Source organism: Vespula vulgaris, chromosome 22 (assembly GCF_905475345.1).
Source record: "Vespula vulgaris chromosome 22, iyVesVulg1.1, whole genome shotgun sequence".
Taxonomy (NCBI): Eukaryota; Metazoa; Arthropoda; class Insecta; order Hymenoptera; family Vespidae; genus Vespula; species Vespula vulgaris.
Window position 1 is genome coordinate 739,226 of NC_066607.1, and position 17,103 is coordinate 756,328.

At 28.2% G+C, this 17,103-nt stretch overlaps 1 protein-coding gene across 2 annotated transcripts in view; it reads left to right on the top strand.

The window, feature by feature from the left end:
- The window catches only part of LOC127071680 (protein crumbs), a 46,051-nt gene that overhangs the window by 18,440 nt on the left and 10,508 nt on the right, over positions 1-17,103 (top strand). For both annotated transcript variants that reach the window (XM_051011223.1, XM_051011224.1), the window contains exons 2-6: positions 13,105-13,472; positions 13,928-14,108; positions 14,860-15,027; positions 15,618-15,945; positions 16,386-16,846. In XM_051011223.1, coding sequence (XP_050867180.1) covers positions 13,105-13,472; positions 13,928-14,108; positions 14,860-15,027; positions 15,618-15,945; positions 16,386-16,846 — 1,506 coding nt within the window. The remainder of the gene's footprint in view (positions 1-13,104; positions 13,473-13,927; positions 14,109-14,859; positions 15,028-15,617; positions 15,946-16,385; positions 16,847-17,103) is intronic.

Consider the following 17,103-nt stretch of genomic DNA (forward strand, 5'->3'; position numbering starts at 1 on the left):
ACTTCTACATTGCTCGTCGCCATACTTCTCGTTCGAGTGACGCGATTCCTTCCTTCCTGTGGATATGTTTCTCGCTTCTAATACAAGAGAAAGAGACACAACAGAGATAGAGAAAGAGAATGAGAGCAAGAAAGAGAGAGAGAGAGAGAGAGATAGAGAAAGAGAAAGAGAGGAGAGAGAGATCAACAATTGTATCTGTGGGCGTAGTCGTTCCTATCGTCTCGAAGCACAAAAGGATCGCCATGGTCGAGGCGACGTTGTGTTTTTAGAACGCGTACATGGCTCTTTCAAAAGTGTGCCTCTCCGAGCGGACAATGAGACTCGACTCGTGTTCGTATCATATATCTATCTGTTTCCAAGTTAAACGCGTTTGACGAGAAAATGCGTACGAAGAGACAAAAAAAATCCTCTTTAGTTTAGAGAGTAACGTTAAAATGATTTACGGCTGACACTAATTCTTTTTTGCTTTTTATTTTTCCTTTTTTTCAATTTTCAATATTTTCTTTCGTCGGTAAGCAACTATGCCCCTGTAAGAAAAATTCAAACTTAAATATTATTTATATATTAATACATTAATATATTAAAAATGTAATAATTCGAAATAAAATGAATCAATTGATCTATGGCATTGATTCACCGATATATAAATAATTGTAATTGTTAGTGATCAAGAAGAATAAGGTCTAATGAATATGATGAACTTGAAACAAATTTTTTTGTTCAATGAGTTACTAATGAAATTGAAATTAATTAAATAGTTTTATCGATGGATAACAAATTTGTTTAAAAATCAACGAATTAAATCAACATTAAAAGTCGATTGAAAAAATCGAAGCCAATGTGACGTATTTATCTTAATGCGTTTCATGTTACGTGATGAGCACATAAATGATAATGGCGTTTACTTGCAAAATAATAAAATTATTATATTGAGTTGCTAATATACGAATTGAAAGAAAAGTATAAAGATATGCCAACAACAAACAAACAAAAAATTAAAAGAAACACAAAAAAGAAACAAGAAAAGATTATATAATATAATATAATATATAAATTATATATTTTCAATATTTTTTATACATTTATATTCTTTTTATTATTATTGTTTATATACATATTTTAAATTATAATAAACAATATATAAATCGTATTATACAATATAACATATATAGGTAGATGTGTGTGTGTGTATCTTTTTTTTCACAGATTTAATTTTTATTAGTTATAATTATATCATTTCATTTCTATTTTCCATTCATTGTATTTTAAAATATACGATAATATGAATAATGAATATGTTTCTTATTAAAGATATTTCTTAAAATAATAATCTTGTCGATTATTAAATTACTAAAATAAAAATTTTAGTTTCGTTATTTTTACAAATCTATAACTTTACTTTATAACGAATTTAAAAATTATTTTCAAATTATCCTTACGAAGTTAAAAATTATTTTTCAAAATAGATTACTTTATCTTCATATATCATTCTTCCTTAACACTTAATTCAATTTCAGGATAAGCCAATTTCAGATAAGCGATTCGGTTTTAATATTTTCTTCTACAACGATTTTCCATGTCGTATCTATAATGTGCGCGCGTCTATGAACGTCAACCACGTGACATGGAACGTGTCATTATACTACTGTCCTCCACAATGTCCCGATCGAAGCACAATGCTGCGGGAATTTATCCGTGCGAAGCGCACGAAATGCTTCCCTGCTTCTGTTGTCTGTCTCTCTATCTCTTCCTCTCTTTGTCTTTCTTTCTCTTTGCTCTATCTGTTTGTTTGTTTGTCTCTCTTTCTTTTTCTGTTTTTTGTCTTCCTTTTTCTTTGCTCTATCTGTCTGTCTGTCTGTCTGTCTGTCTGTCTGTCTCTCTCCATCTCTTTCTCTTTCGCTCTTTTTTTGTCTTTTTCTCTCTTCGCTCTATCTATCTGTCCTCTCTCTCTCTCTCTCTCTCTCTCTCTCTCTCTCTCTCTCTCTCTCTGTCTCTATCTCTCTCTCTGTCTCTCTCTCTTTGCTTTGTCTGTCTGTCTGTCTGTCTGTTTGTCTGTCCTTCTCTCTCTCTTTCTCTCTCATAATTTCTAAACCCTTTTTGTCTTCCGTTCTTATTTCCGCTCATAGAACCGCATACTTGATTTTCTGCTATGTCGACATATATTCTCTCTCTTTTTCTCCCTCTCTTTTTCTCTCCCCTTCTCTCCCTCCCTCCCTCTCTCTCTCTCTTTCTCTCTCTCTCTTTCTCTCTCTCCCTCCCTCTCTCTCTCTCTTTCTCTCTCTCTCTTTCTCTCTCTCTCTTTCTCTCTCCCTCTCTCCCTCTCTCTTTCTCTCTCTCCCTCTCTCTCTCTCTCTCTCTCTCTCTCTCTCTCTCTCTCTCTCTCTCTCTCTCTCTCTCTCTCTCTCATTCAACAAGGCAAAAACGTACTCCGATATATTTAACTTTATTTAAATTTCATTATAGTAATATTTAAGTGTACAATGAAATTTTATGGGAGTATAATAAAACAAAAAGAAAATATATTATTTACACTTCAAGAATACGAAATAAGTTTTCAAGTTTACTTTAAAAAATTTTTAATGAAAAATGATTAAGATTTATCTTTACGGTAACTTTACCTTTAGAACGGTTCCACTTTTAAGTATTCTATTATGTGTGAATGTGTGTGTATGTGCATGTCGATTATCAAAAGACAATGATTTTTCGTTGGACTCTGTTATAAAATTAAACTAAATCATTATAAAATTATATTAAATTATATTTAACCTTTATAGTTCCTATAATAAATGATTATATTTGTTATAATAATAGTTGATATATTTTTGTTAAGATATTTTGAAGAAAAAAAATAGAGATACTTGAAAGAAAGAAAACAATAACTATGATATCAAAAGAATAACTATAATAATAATAATAACAACAACAACAATAATAATAATAACAATAATAATAATAATAATAATAATAATAATAATAATATAATTATAATAATATAGTACTATTAATACTAACAGTTATAATTATACATCTATCTATAATAGAGATGACTATAATGATGGTGATAATGATAGCATTGGGTGAGGATAAAGTGGAATTGAATGTAACACAATTTAGCATTTTTATATTATAAAATTCTCTGCTTAATATTAGGATGGATACCGATAAAGAAAAAATCAATAAGATTTATTAATCGACTACTATACGCAACGCTAGAGTGGAAAGGATTAAATGATAATAATTTGTAACTTTTAGATATTTATCAAAACTTTAAAAAATTGATATGAATAAATCTTTGCGTACATGTATTATATTGTACGTTTTTTGATTTATTAACATCACTTATAAGATTATAGAAATCGTTTTAGAAATAAATAATAATACTGTTCTACCTTCAATTAATATTTTTAGTTTATTTATAGCAAAATTGAAATAGAAAATTTTTTAAAGCCAACAACACGAAGGAGAAACAAATATCGTTATAATGTTGTATAAAAATATAATTAAAGCAGCTTACGACAGCATTTTATGAGTTTTTGTAAAATTTTAAACCGTTAGATTGTCGTCGTTTAAAAAAAAAAAAGTAATCAATGAAAAATACGTTAACGGCTACGATCAATGAAACGGCAAATCACAGTCACCCTATTGAAGAGTCGCTGGTTCCTTCTTACTAGTAATTTCTCCTCCCGTTATTATTGATTATGGCAGCGTACAACGGCTTATCCTACCTGAACAGCTCGTTTCTTGAGTGTACCTATTTGTGAAATAATAGCTTCGTGAATCATACAAAAATCTGGGAAAAATAATTACAATAGAATTCAAAGAATGATTGATAAAAATATAACTAATAATATTCTTTTTAAAAAGAATTTTTTTTTACTTGACATTTTTTATATTAATATTTCACATTTTTATATTTTTTATGTATCCGATTGAAATTTACACTCGAATGAATAATACTTACTTTGAAAATTTGTCAAGTAGAATTTTGTATTAGATACCTTTACTGCAGTATTATATTCGTAATTTTAGAAGATTTTGTAAAGTAAAAAAAAGACCATTATAGATTAAAAAAATACAATATAGATTTAAAAATAAATATTATTCTGCATAAAATTTTATAAAATCGGACATGAATGATGTTAATATTCAATTTCAATTTTTGACATATCATTTTCTTTCTTTTTTTTCTATTTTTTATTTATTTGCTTTTTTTTACTAAAAATATAATATAAATAATAAAATAAACGTATTAATAAAATATTTATCCGACGTATATTGTTGATACTAACAAAGAAAAAATGAACTTTGGAAAACCTATATTCTTATTTCTTAACAAAATTATTTCTGAACAAAACGAAAGAGAATAAAGCAAATCATTATCTACTATTTATCTTACTTATTATTTTTTCTGGTTAATATTTACACTTTTTTTCTTATATACATACACACACACACACACACATATATATATATATATACATATTATTTGACGTATCCCTCATACCGTTTTGCATCAAAGATGCGCTTTCACCGTTCATCTCATTACGCAAGTCGACTATATACGACTACCTTGTGAAATTCACGCGGGTGAAATTAATCTCGTTTAACGTAGAGACGAGACAGAGAGGAATTGAGTACGATGCCTGCACTCTGACACGCTCTTACCGCCGATATATTATTATTCTATTACTCGGTAGTGGGTAAAAAATCTAATGAGAAGGGTGATAAAATGAAAGAATAAAAGTAAAATATATACCTACATAGTTTTATATACATATATATATATACATACATACATACATACATACATACATGTGTGTGTGTGTGTGTAGTGTGTGTGTGTGTGTGTGTGTGTGTGTAGTGTGTGTGTGTGTGTGTGTGTGTGTGTGTGTGTGTGTGTGTGTGTGTGTGTAGTGTGTAGTGTGTAGTGTCCCAATGAAAAGTGTACCACCAGAATTATTATGAAATCTAATGATTTTTTTCAACCAAAAACATCGGAATAAATCAATTTTTTTCGTGGAACAGTTTTTCGTGGTTGTCGCAAATTTATCGACTTTGGTTTTAACGTTTTTGGAAGAAATTAAATTTCATAATAATCATAGTCGATATTTTTCGTTGAGACACTTTATATATACATATACATGTTTCGTTTTATAAGATACAGTCAAATATCTATTCCAATCCGGTTTTGTAAACGAACTTTCTTTAAAATAAAAATTGCTACGTACATGACGGAAATGTAATATTTATTGCACCTATTTCATAGAGGACGCTTTTGTCAAGATATGAAAGTCATAACATGGAAATCGATATTTTAAACCTAATATGGTAATATGATAACATCAATACGAATCCAACGAGTATCTATAGTCTACTTTCTCATAGATATTTTGTCGAGTTATAGTACCTTGAAGTTTAATAAACTGTATAATTAGTAGATATATTTTTTATGAGTATTTCTAGTGATTACAATATCTAAAATGTATAAATAAAGATAAATAAATAAATAAAACAAAAAAAGACAATAAAATTCATTAATTTATCAAGTTGATTATATTGATTATCAGATTTATACGGAAAAATTGATCGGCTAATTGCGATTACAATCTTGTTTATTAAATTTCAAGGCGTTATAACTCGATGAAATATCGATGAAAAGATATACTGTAGGTGTTCGCACAATTCATATTGATATTCTCTACAACTTTGATTAAGAGTGAAATATTGATTTTCATTTAAAAAACTTGATATGATTTTCGTATCGTAATAACAACGTCCTCTATAAAATAAGAGCATTTATCCACAAAACCTAATAACTTTTATTTAAAACACTTGTTTGTAAAATCAATAGTATTGGAGATATTTAGGAATATATTTAAAAATGAAACACCTTATATATACGCGTGCGCGTGTGTATGTGTATGTGTGTAGAGAGAGAGAGAGAGAGAGAGAGAGAGAGAGAGAGAGAAAAACCGTGTAGTAATTAAAGAGATGTGGTTTTCGATCAGCGAATGAACTCAATAATCATGTGATTGGACAATCGCATTTAGCCTCACATTATTTCGCTTGCGATAGAACGCTATTCGGAACGCAGTCGTTATTGCTATGCGATCAAATCGCGTTGGATAATCTCTCGATTCTATTTGATTTAACTACCTAACGCATTTATATTAGAAACTTTATATTACATGAAAACTTTATTTAAAAAGAGTAGAATTTTCATTATATTTTTCTTAATATTTATATTTCTATCATTTATTTATCTTAATTAAATTATTCAAAGAATTCTAATAATATTTTGAAAAGTAGGTTACATAAAAAAGTTATATAAAAAGAATTATGTAAACGTTATATGCTGCAAATATTTAATGTTGACATCTATAATGAAGAATCTTATTTTTTATTTAATTCTAATATCAATAATAATTAGATTCGTGTACATAATTTATTATTGCGAAAAGAATTTGTTTGCCATAGTTTTTAATAAAAATGAAAATTTTTCAACTTCTGTTTGAAGTTTTCTGCATAGAATTATAAGGTTTTTTAAATATTTGTTTATGTCTATGTAGTATGTAAATTTTTGTTGATTATAGAAACTAATTGATTGAATCAAATGAAACCAAAGAAAGAGCTAATTAAAATTTTTAATTAATTTTTTGAGAATTTTCAAAAGGATCTATTTAATTTATTATAAACAGGTTAATGCTAAAAATGAAAGAACTGACCAGACTAATTTTATCGAAATATCAAAGATAATTTTTATAGAAAATAAATACCTACAAAATTTTAATTTCTCCCACCGAAATTATTATATCAAAACATTGTATACAATTATTAGTAAATATTAAATTATTTATTTAAAATTAAAGATATAAATTTTTCGTTATCAGTCTTTAAATAAAAACAAAATATTAAGATCAAATAAATATACATACACACATACATGCATACGTACGTACATACGTACATCATACATATATTTTTATATATACATATATATATATATATATATGTATGTATATATGTACTTATATGAAGCTATAATATTTAGAGCAAAATATCAATACGTAATATAAGTTACGTAAGACTCACGCAATTATGACACGTAATTATTTACACTAATCAAAATATTCGTATACTTAAACTGATCGTTTATTTTACAAAATACTTATCATTAATTCATAAAAATACTAGTCAAATAAATAGAAGTGATAATTTAATATAGTAACTTATGATATCTATATCTCTGGGTCATTCTGTTTCTCAAGGTCATTGCTCTTTTAAGAATTTGTTTGTGGCTCTTTTTAAAAAATACCGCTAAAATACGTTGGATTTACATCGGTTCATTGTATTTCACGATCACGGCTCTACTTTCCCATCGACGATAATAATATTATCCCCGCATCTCATGGCGGTTAGGGGCAAAGCATTGAAGACTCGTGAGAACCACTGTTGAAATGAATGGAAGATCCATTCACCGATCCATAAGCTGATCAAAGAACCGGTACTTTAGATTCTGATAGGAATTTTCTTCCATCTAAATAGGGGCGTAGCCCGGAAGATGAAATTCAAGGAAGTCTTCTACCACCATATCTTGAAAAAGATGAAAATTTTTCTTATTAAATTCATAATTACATGCTCTATGATAAACGCTATCGGCATTGTCACAAAGAGAGTGCTAAGTAAACTTAATATTTCCTATATATGCTTACGTTTCTGTATTCAATAAAATCTTTTTATCATTAACGATTAGCAATGTAGAATCTCATTACTGCAATTATTATAAATTTGTTTTGTTAAATAAAATAAATCTATATTTACTGCGAAAATGGCTCAAGGCAAATCTCTCATTTCAAAATCTATAGATATCTGGTTCTTAATAAAAGATCGTTCCTATGAAATTAGTAAGTTTATTAATTTTTTGTGATTTAGTGCTTAGTATGACGTCATTTAACGAAAACAGATTATACATACAAATGTTATATCTTTCTTTTCTTATTATTTCGATTTAATTATATACTATCAAATATTAAAAACCAATTATTTTTTGATATTTATTATTATTAATTATCATTAACTAACTTAATTAAAACTAAATTATAAGAATTTATAAGTGATAGATGATATGATAGTAATCATACAAATTACTAATTTACACATAGAACGAATCGCTTAATAAATATTCTATATTCAAAATATTTTTCTTATTTCGAAAAAAATAACATATTTTACGGATAAAAATACATGATCGTCATATTAATTAAAGTTATACATCTCTTTTCTCATTTCGTTGATAGTATTGTTCTTATAAATAATTAATACGATTAATAAACTATATAATTTAGAAATAAAGAATAATATTAATGTATCAATTATAATATTTACATTTAATTTAATCGGTAGTCAGCTGAAATTAAAATTATAAGTATATATTTATGTCGAACAATGGATTATGCATGACAAATTTAGTCGTGATTGACAGTAACATTCGACGATTTTTCAACGGATATTGTTTACGAAGTTGTCACGAATGCACAAACTTTCGTAATCTTATGTATATAGAAGTTCGCATTTGTACGTGGGAAAACCTGACGATCGTAACGTCCATAAATCCCGAATACCGGCACGAGGGCGTTTCTCTCACACCTATTGCGTTATTAGTTACGTATGTAAGTATGTACCACATACATACCAATGAGTCAGTTTTGTATACGTTTCAAAGTGATAAAAAAAGAAATTGTAATATTCGTGAATAAATATTCGTGATAGATACAAAGACAAAGAAAAAAAAAGATTTCAGTAATTTAAAAAAAAACAAAACAATAAGCAGAAAAAAGAGAAAGAAGATGAAAATATATAGATAAGTTTATCTCCAGTTTTTATTTCTTTTTCTTTTCTTTCTTTTTTTTTTTTTTGTTTAAAGAATATTCTCAGTGTTTTCTTTTCTTGTCAGAACTTTCTATTTCTTTGTATAAGCACGATCAATCGTTTCATTTTATATGCCATAAACCAGAGGCAATTTCTCCACGATAAAAATTTCTAGTGTTTGCGCTTCGTTATGATGGAGACTTCGATGCTTCTGTCGACTCCGAGCCATGTCGTTTCTCTTATGGTCCATTGTTACTTTTAAGTATCTTGAATCTCTCCGAAGCAAAAGATTACCGTTCGAGTACTATATTGCAATATCTGAAAAAGGAATATCATCAATTAAGTGTTTTCTTCGTGATCTTTTTAAACGTCAAACTTAACAATTTTCAAAGGATCTGAGTAAATAATGCTCATTAAATAAACTATAGTTCAAGTCGCAAAATGACTTTTTACCGAATTTTTAAACGTCATATGTCTCCTTTCTTTTCTTTTTTTTTTTTTTTTGTTAAAGCATTATATTAGATGAAATAATTTTCTATAATATCTTTTTATATATAAAACGAACCTGATCATATAATCCATCAATGAACTTCAAATATTGTTACTGTCGTATAATTTATGAAAGAATCAATATACTAATTTACATAGCGTCATATTCATGAGTCATCTCATCTATCATAAATTTGTTGACACTATTATTCAATATATTAAGCAATTCGATTAGTTGAGATTAAAATAAAGTAAGTCCTATATACGTGTTAAAAGTTTAATGTACATCTCGCATGTAATATAATAAACATATGATATTTAAAAAAAGCCTCTTTATCTAAATACATTAAGGAAAAAAAGAAACAAGAAAGAAAAGAAACAAAAAACAGGAAAAACAGGAAAGAAAAAAAAATATCGTGTCTTTTAAATTGTTTTCTTAGTAAGTCGAGTCGAGAGATTCAAGGACACAATTTATCATCTTGGTCATCTTTGAGGAACACATATTAATTTTCAACATTTATTTCTATTCGTCGTTTTTCTTCAAGATTCTCACAAGAGAATCGGTAAATCATTGATAAATGCGTAGAAGGAAAGAGTAGGGGAGAGAGAAAGAGAGGGAAAAAGAAAAAGAGAGAGAGAGAGAGAAAGAGACAGAACATTATAAGGAGAACAGTGAACGTTTAGACCATACATGTACATACTAATACACACATAATTATACATATGTACATATCAAGACATCTTATTGTTTCTACCTGTAAATTCTTTGTATGCTAGACAGGTGATGTCGTTCCTCTCATGACCATCCTTGAACGTATCGCGTGCGCTCATGCGAAAAGGATACGGAAACTCAACGCTCACACGTTATGAATCATGATTACGGAACGTCGTTTTCGACGTGTCTTCGGACTCGATGACTCATATCTATCTTTTACCTTTTAATAAATATACTTATATATATATATTTTTTTCCAATTATCAAATCTTATATAATATTTAATAAATATTTAATTACGACGGTGAGATAATAATAGAAATTCCAATCTCTTTTCATCTCATTCTATGCACATAATTGGTTAACTTATTAATTATATTTCAATTTTAATTATATTGGTAACTTATTAATTATATTTCAATTTTATGACCAATATTAATGTATTGTAAATGATAGAGCATATTTGAACAATTGGTTACCCTATTAGTTGTAATATTTTAATTTTATAAGTAATATGAAGTAAAGTATTGAAAATAATTGAGTACATTTGAACAATTGATTATTCTGTTAGTTGTGATATTTTAATTTTATAAGACATATTAATGTATTGAACATAATTATGTCTTAGGATAACACAATCACGATCTATTTGATTTTATCTTAACAAATTCATTCATTGTATGAAATGAAACGTACCAGAGTAACGAACAATTAATTATATCTCATTTTCAACGATTACTAGTACAATGTTTTATATATATATATATATATATATATATATATATATATTTTATATTAGATATACAATCTATATGGTCTGATGAATATCTTTTTAACGAGACTTGAACCGTATATTCAAAGAAATAATAAACCACGCTATGTCGATAGTAATGAACAAATTAATGCAGACCAATTAAAACTAAAGAAATTTCAAATATAATAATAATAATTCAGATGATTAGAGATGATCCATTAATATTCTCTTGACAATAATTTTTTATAAACGTGTAAATATCGTTGTGTCAATTTGCAATAGGAAATTAATATTATTTCAACATATTGTTCTTAGACAAAGGAATGTATTATAACCGGTTTCAGTTATAGGTTCCTTTCGGACTTCCATTTTGTTATCATTTATCTCGATAGCGTGACTCAAACGTTCTCTATGCGGAATATCGTAAGGCTTGCACCTCGAAGACAACGATCTTCGACGTTCGTGCATGCGTGCATATACCTTCGCTATGTGTGCGTCTATCGGTCATTGCAGAAGACCCGTTACGTCAGTAAATCTAATACATAAGTTTTATATATGTATGTATGTACCTAACCAAATGGGGGTATGTACTTACTTTGCTTTTCTCCCCACCAAGTTCCTCACTATAGCTTCTTTTTTATTGATTTTTCCACGCTTGTAAAGACGATCGTTAATATGTTTTTATCTTACTATTTTTATTATACTTTATTTAACTATACTATACGAGCATTCTCAGTGAATGCTCTTTTCACATTATATCAAACAACTACAACTACGTTCGATTAAAATGAATTTCTTTTACAATGATTATAATTAAAATGGAGATATATATTTATATGTATATATGATTATTTTTATGATATCCTTATTATTAATATATATATATATATATATATATATATATATGTAGAGTTAGAGTTAAAGATATCGCAGGGAATTCGATTGTTTATGAAATATTATTGTATGTATGTTCTAGTTTTATAGCAAGATGAGTATATTCCATGTGTGATTTCATAAATATAAAATAAATTCAAAACTTTTATCTCTTTTTGCACATAGAAAAATTAATGCATTTGTGTTACGTGTATATTTAACTTGAAATTTTATGAAATATATTTAAATCCGTTGTTAGAATGTATATCGAATCCAGAAAATTCAGCATTATTTCAATCTATTTTTATTGAAATAATTATTTAAGCGGAAAAATATTTTTTCGTTTCAATTTTGTGGTTACAAGTTATTCGAAATTGTATTATACTGAATTTACTTTAACTTCAATTAATTGTAGGGATAGTACAAAATATTCCCCGATTTTAATACGGTAAACGAATCGGAAGATCCTAAATTACCTTCAATAAAACTTACGATAAGATAATATGTTCAAGATCCGCTTTGATTTATTGAATCATCAATACTGTTATTGATTTTAGAAGAGCAAGTGCTTTCTTTTTGAACCATGTTCAACCTACTGAAATTGAATAAATTTAATGTAATATAATATATTTTTCAATATTAATAATATTAATGTTTTCATTTTAACAATAAATTAAATTATTATTATATTAATAATTATTATAATATATTATCATTTTGATTATAATATATAATAATTATTATATATATGTATTTATAATATATATTTATTATATATTATGTTATAATATTTAATCATAACAATATAATTATATAATAATATTTTAATATATAGCATAATTAATGTCATATATATAATTATATTTATATATACAGTATAATATTATAATATTAATTTTAATAGCAGATAGTCTTGAAAAAGAATAATCTCAGAACAAATATAATCTGTGAACGTTTTATGTTTCTAAAATAAAAAATGAACACAAAAAAGTTATAGCTATAATAAATTTTAGAGATTAATTAACAGCAATTATCTCATCTTAAATGTTTTTTTTTAGTAATTAAACAAATATATCACGATCCATTATTCGTTTTCCCCTTAATAACAAAAGACAAATAACAAAAAATTCTTTATTTACAAAAATAAAGAGTAAATTATTTAAGAAAGTTTTACTCAAACGAATATTATAATTTTTATATTAAAACGATAAAAATGATATTTTTCTTTGCCATTTATTTTGATATTGAAATAAAATTTTACCGAAGCTCGTTTGAACGATTATTATAAAGTAAATATCGGTAAAGTATCACCTATTCTATAATTAATTTCATGCATGTTTCTAATGTCACGTTTGAACGTCTTATTCAGTACTTTGTTGACATTACATAATATGTATCCTTGCAGTATTAACCAGCCTATTGGCGATCACACACGAAGCACCGGACGTACGTCGAAAGGATGCCGAAGATCATCCACGGGAGGCCTATTTCAATGGATCAGCCTTTCTGAAGTTAAACTCCTTCGTATCTGTGCACAGACATAGCGGTTTGAGTTTTCGAACCTGTGAAGGTGGGAGGCTCTTTGTTCAAAGGTACAAAGACGACTCCATAAGTCTCGAGGTCACGCACGATGGACTTCTCTTCGTTGCAATCGTAGATCAGCAAGTCCACGAAGCAAGACTCAACGCTAGATTACTAAACAACGCCTGGCATAATGTCAATCTCTTCTTCAGACTTGGAAATCTTACTTTGAGTACAGCTGGTCATACACAGGTAAATATACGTATTATCTATCTTTATAATATTATAAAATATACGTATATAGTTGCACAACGTGCATACGTGAAAGTAACTTAATTCAACGTATAATAATTCGCAACACGATAAAATCAAACGCAACGATTTATTTGTTATAAATTCTGTTCACATTTATCCATACCACAGTAGATTCCATACTTACTTTCGTTTTGTATTAAGAAATTAAGAAGATCTAAATTTTATTGTGATATATTTCATAAACGATTATATCGGTATTTTGAAAATTATCAAAGATATTAACAAAAACGATAGAAATTTTTAACGTTCATATGTTAAAATATTTTGTTAAATGTTATGTTAAAAGGTGGAAATAAAGACAAAAAGATATAAGAAAGTATCATTGTAACACGAAACTACTTATTTACCAAGATTTCACAAATGCATTGTTAATTACGTTGTTTGTTGTGCAGGTTATCGCAAATGCCACATACAATGCTGCCATTTTAACTCTGCCGGATTACAATGTTAACGACTCACTGATAGTTGGTGAAAGTTTTAGAGGATGCATTCTTCAGGGTCCTGGAATACTTTTTAACGAATCTATTAACAATGGAGCTGTATTCGGACCCTGTCCTTCGGACAACAGAGGATGTGAGTAACGTTATAAGTTGCAGGAAATATTGCCAGAAAAGAGTACTCGATGAAGTGTTATGTATAAGAAATAAACACGTAGTTAAAAAAATTTAGAAACGTAGAAGAGTAAATATAAAGTTAGGATAACATGAAAAAGGATGATGAAATCAAATGTCTGTCATCGGTATACAGTTTCTATCCACTTGTTTGTTTCAATGGTTAGCAATTTCCAATAAGTATTATATAAGAACTGGTTATTATGTCAGTACTTTATGTTAGATATATTAAAAATAGATGATCATATTGAATCTAATAGAATCTCTACGATTAATTTATCATAGTTCGATATTGTTAGATCAAACTTATAAACGAATCAATAAATATTTCCTAGATAATAAATTCAAAAGAAATTTTTCCTAAGAAAATAAACATTAAGACATTAATTATTTTTCATGACTTTTCAAATGTTCTTATTTATATATTAATAATTTAACCAAGTTAAGAAATTAAAAGAGTATCTTTTTTCTTTTTTCTTTTTTTTTTATGTATAAAATAATGAAATATGAAATAGCACTGTTATCCTTAAAACTTGTTTGGTTTGAGTATAATAATTTAAGTACAAGTATAAGCACAAATATAATTAGCAAAACGTAGATATTTTATTGACGCACTTATTTTTTCTTGTTTCTGATTCCTTAAACGCACAACGTTTTCATATATAGTGCATCTTGTAGATTGTATCGTAGATTTTCTTTTGTACAACTTTCAGGTGGTCCAAATGGCCTTGGAAGTGGCATAGCATCGGCTACAGCTTCCACCATGGATGTCTGCCGCAACGAACCATGCATGATGCATGGTAAATGCGTGTCACGGCAGGACCGTTACGAGTGTCACTGTTACGCGCGATATTCCGGCAACAACTGTCAAATCGATAATGGTAGATCACGATAATACATATGTCATAAGAATTTTTCTATGTTAACGAAAACGAGTAAAAAAAAAAAAAAAGGAAAAAAAATAGAAACCGCAAGAAGTTTGCATTTCTTCGATCATAAACACGTTACAGTTCATTACATTTCATCTTTTTTACCAAGAAGCGTTGACCTTCATGTTAAAGCACGCATGTCTTATCTACGTACCTTGAACAAATGTATGATAGGAATTTTAAATGAGACTTCTCTTAGGCAACTTTAATGAATTTTTTGTAAACGTGCATGTGGTAGTATATAGTGACGTCATTGAAATATTATACGTAACATATTATCACAGAAATATGTAGATTATATATGAACGTAGCAAACGTAGAACGAAATTATTTGCTTTTATAATAATTCGCTTTCTAGTTTATGGAAATATTACTGTTTAAAGCGTAATTTTTAATATTTGAAATCCTCTTTGAAAAGCTACTTATGTATGTCACATAAACTGGTTTTTCTCCATACCCATTACTATTTCTAATAACTTATAATATTATAAGTTCTTCTGGAATTCTTTGTAAAATAAATAATATCTAATATAATTCTCTAGGTCCACCATGCTTGAATAGTCCGTGCCGAAACGGTGGAATTTGCATCGAAGATAAAAAGGGTGACTTTACTTGCAACTGTCAGCCCGGATACACAGGTGCATCTTGCGAGTCGCAATTGGGTGTACGACTTTGCGAGGAAAGTCCTTGCAAAAATAACGGTATTTGTTTGGCACTCGCGGACAACGAGTACAAATGTGAATGCTTGCCAGGATGGACAGGAAAAAATTGTGAGACCAACATTAACGAATGTTTGTCTTATCCCTGCAAACATGGGGGCCGTTGCATAGATGGGATCAATAACTACACGTGCATATGCGATAGAACAGGGTATTCTTTTTTATCAATCAACTTGTTTTGATCAATTTATAAGAGAAAACGATCATACATTTTTAAGTACTTTATCATTTCTATTTTCTTACGATAAAAAAAATATCGTTCGATGTTTATCTCGACAATAAAGTATATTAAACAAAGAAAAAAGAAAAAAAAAGACAAAGGAATAAAAAGGTACTGAACATGCAAATATTTTCGTATGATAAAACTCAACCATATATCTGGCTGCTATATAAGAGATTAAATTTTATCTCGATAATAGAATATATTTAAAAGAAAAAAAAAAGAAGCAAAAGAATGAATAAGTACTGAAACATGTAAATGTTTTCGTATAATAGGACTCGAGTATATATCCGAGTACTATAACCATTTAAAAAAGATATTAAAAGACATCACGTAATATATAAAAACATATTCTCAAATTGTCTGCTTAGATATGAAGGATCAAATTGCCAGATAGATATCGACGAATGCTTGGCTAAACCGTGTCTTAACAACGGCATATGTTACGATAATTACGGTGGTTATATATGTCACTGTCCGGCCGGTTTCGAGGGTCAGAATTGTGAGTTGAACCTGAACGAGTGTCTGTCGAATCCATGTGCGAACGGAGGCGAATGCATAGACGACGTTGGCTCTTATCACTGCGTGTGCCCAGCCGGTTACACTGGTCGTCATTGTGATTCGAGAAGTGTCTGTGAAATTGATTCATGTCCATCAAACAGTATCTGCATCAGGGATTCTCACGGAGAACAGTGCGTTTGCAATCCTGGATATATGGGCATTCCACCAAATTGTACTATCAACTATTGTGCTAGTAATCCTTGCATTAATGGTGCTACTTGTACTAGTAGCAGAGATGGATATAATTGCACCTGTACACCTGAATGGAAAGGTAAAAATCTAATAATAGATAATAAAATTAATATTTATTTTTCTTATGCGTTGCGATCCATGCGAAGCTTCATTTTCAATACCCAACTAGAAGAAAATAAAAAGTAAGAAGAAAATAATTTGTCAGAATAAAGAATTTTACATATTTAATAAGTAAATATTTCTTCATAAATCAATCGCAGATGACGTCTTACTAATAGTTTTACTAATAGATCTTTTCTTTTGTTCTTTGTTGTCTCTATTATCATTGTAACTATA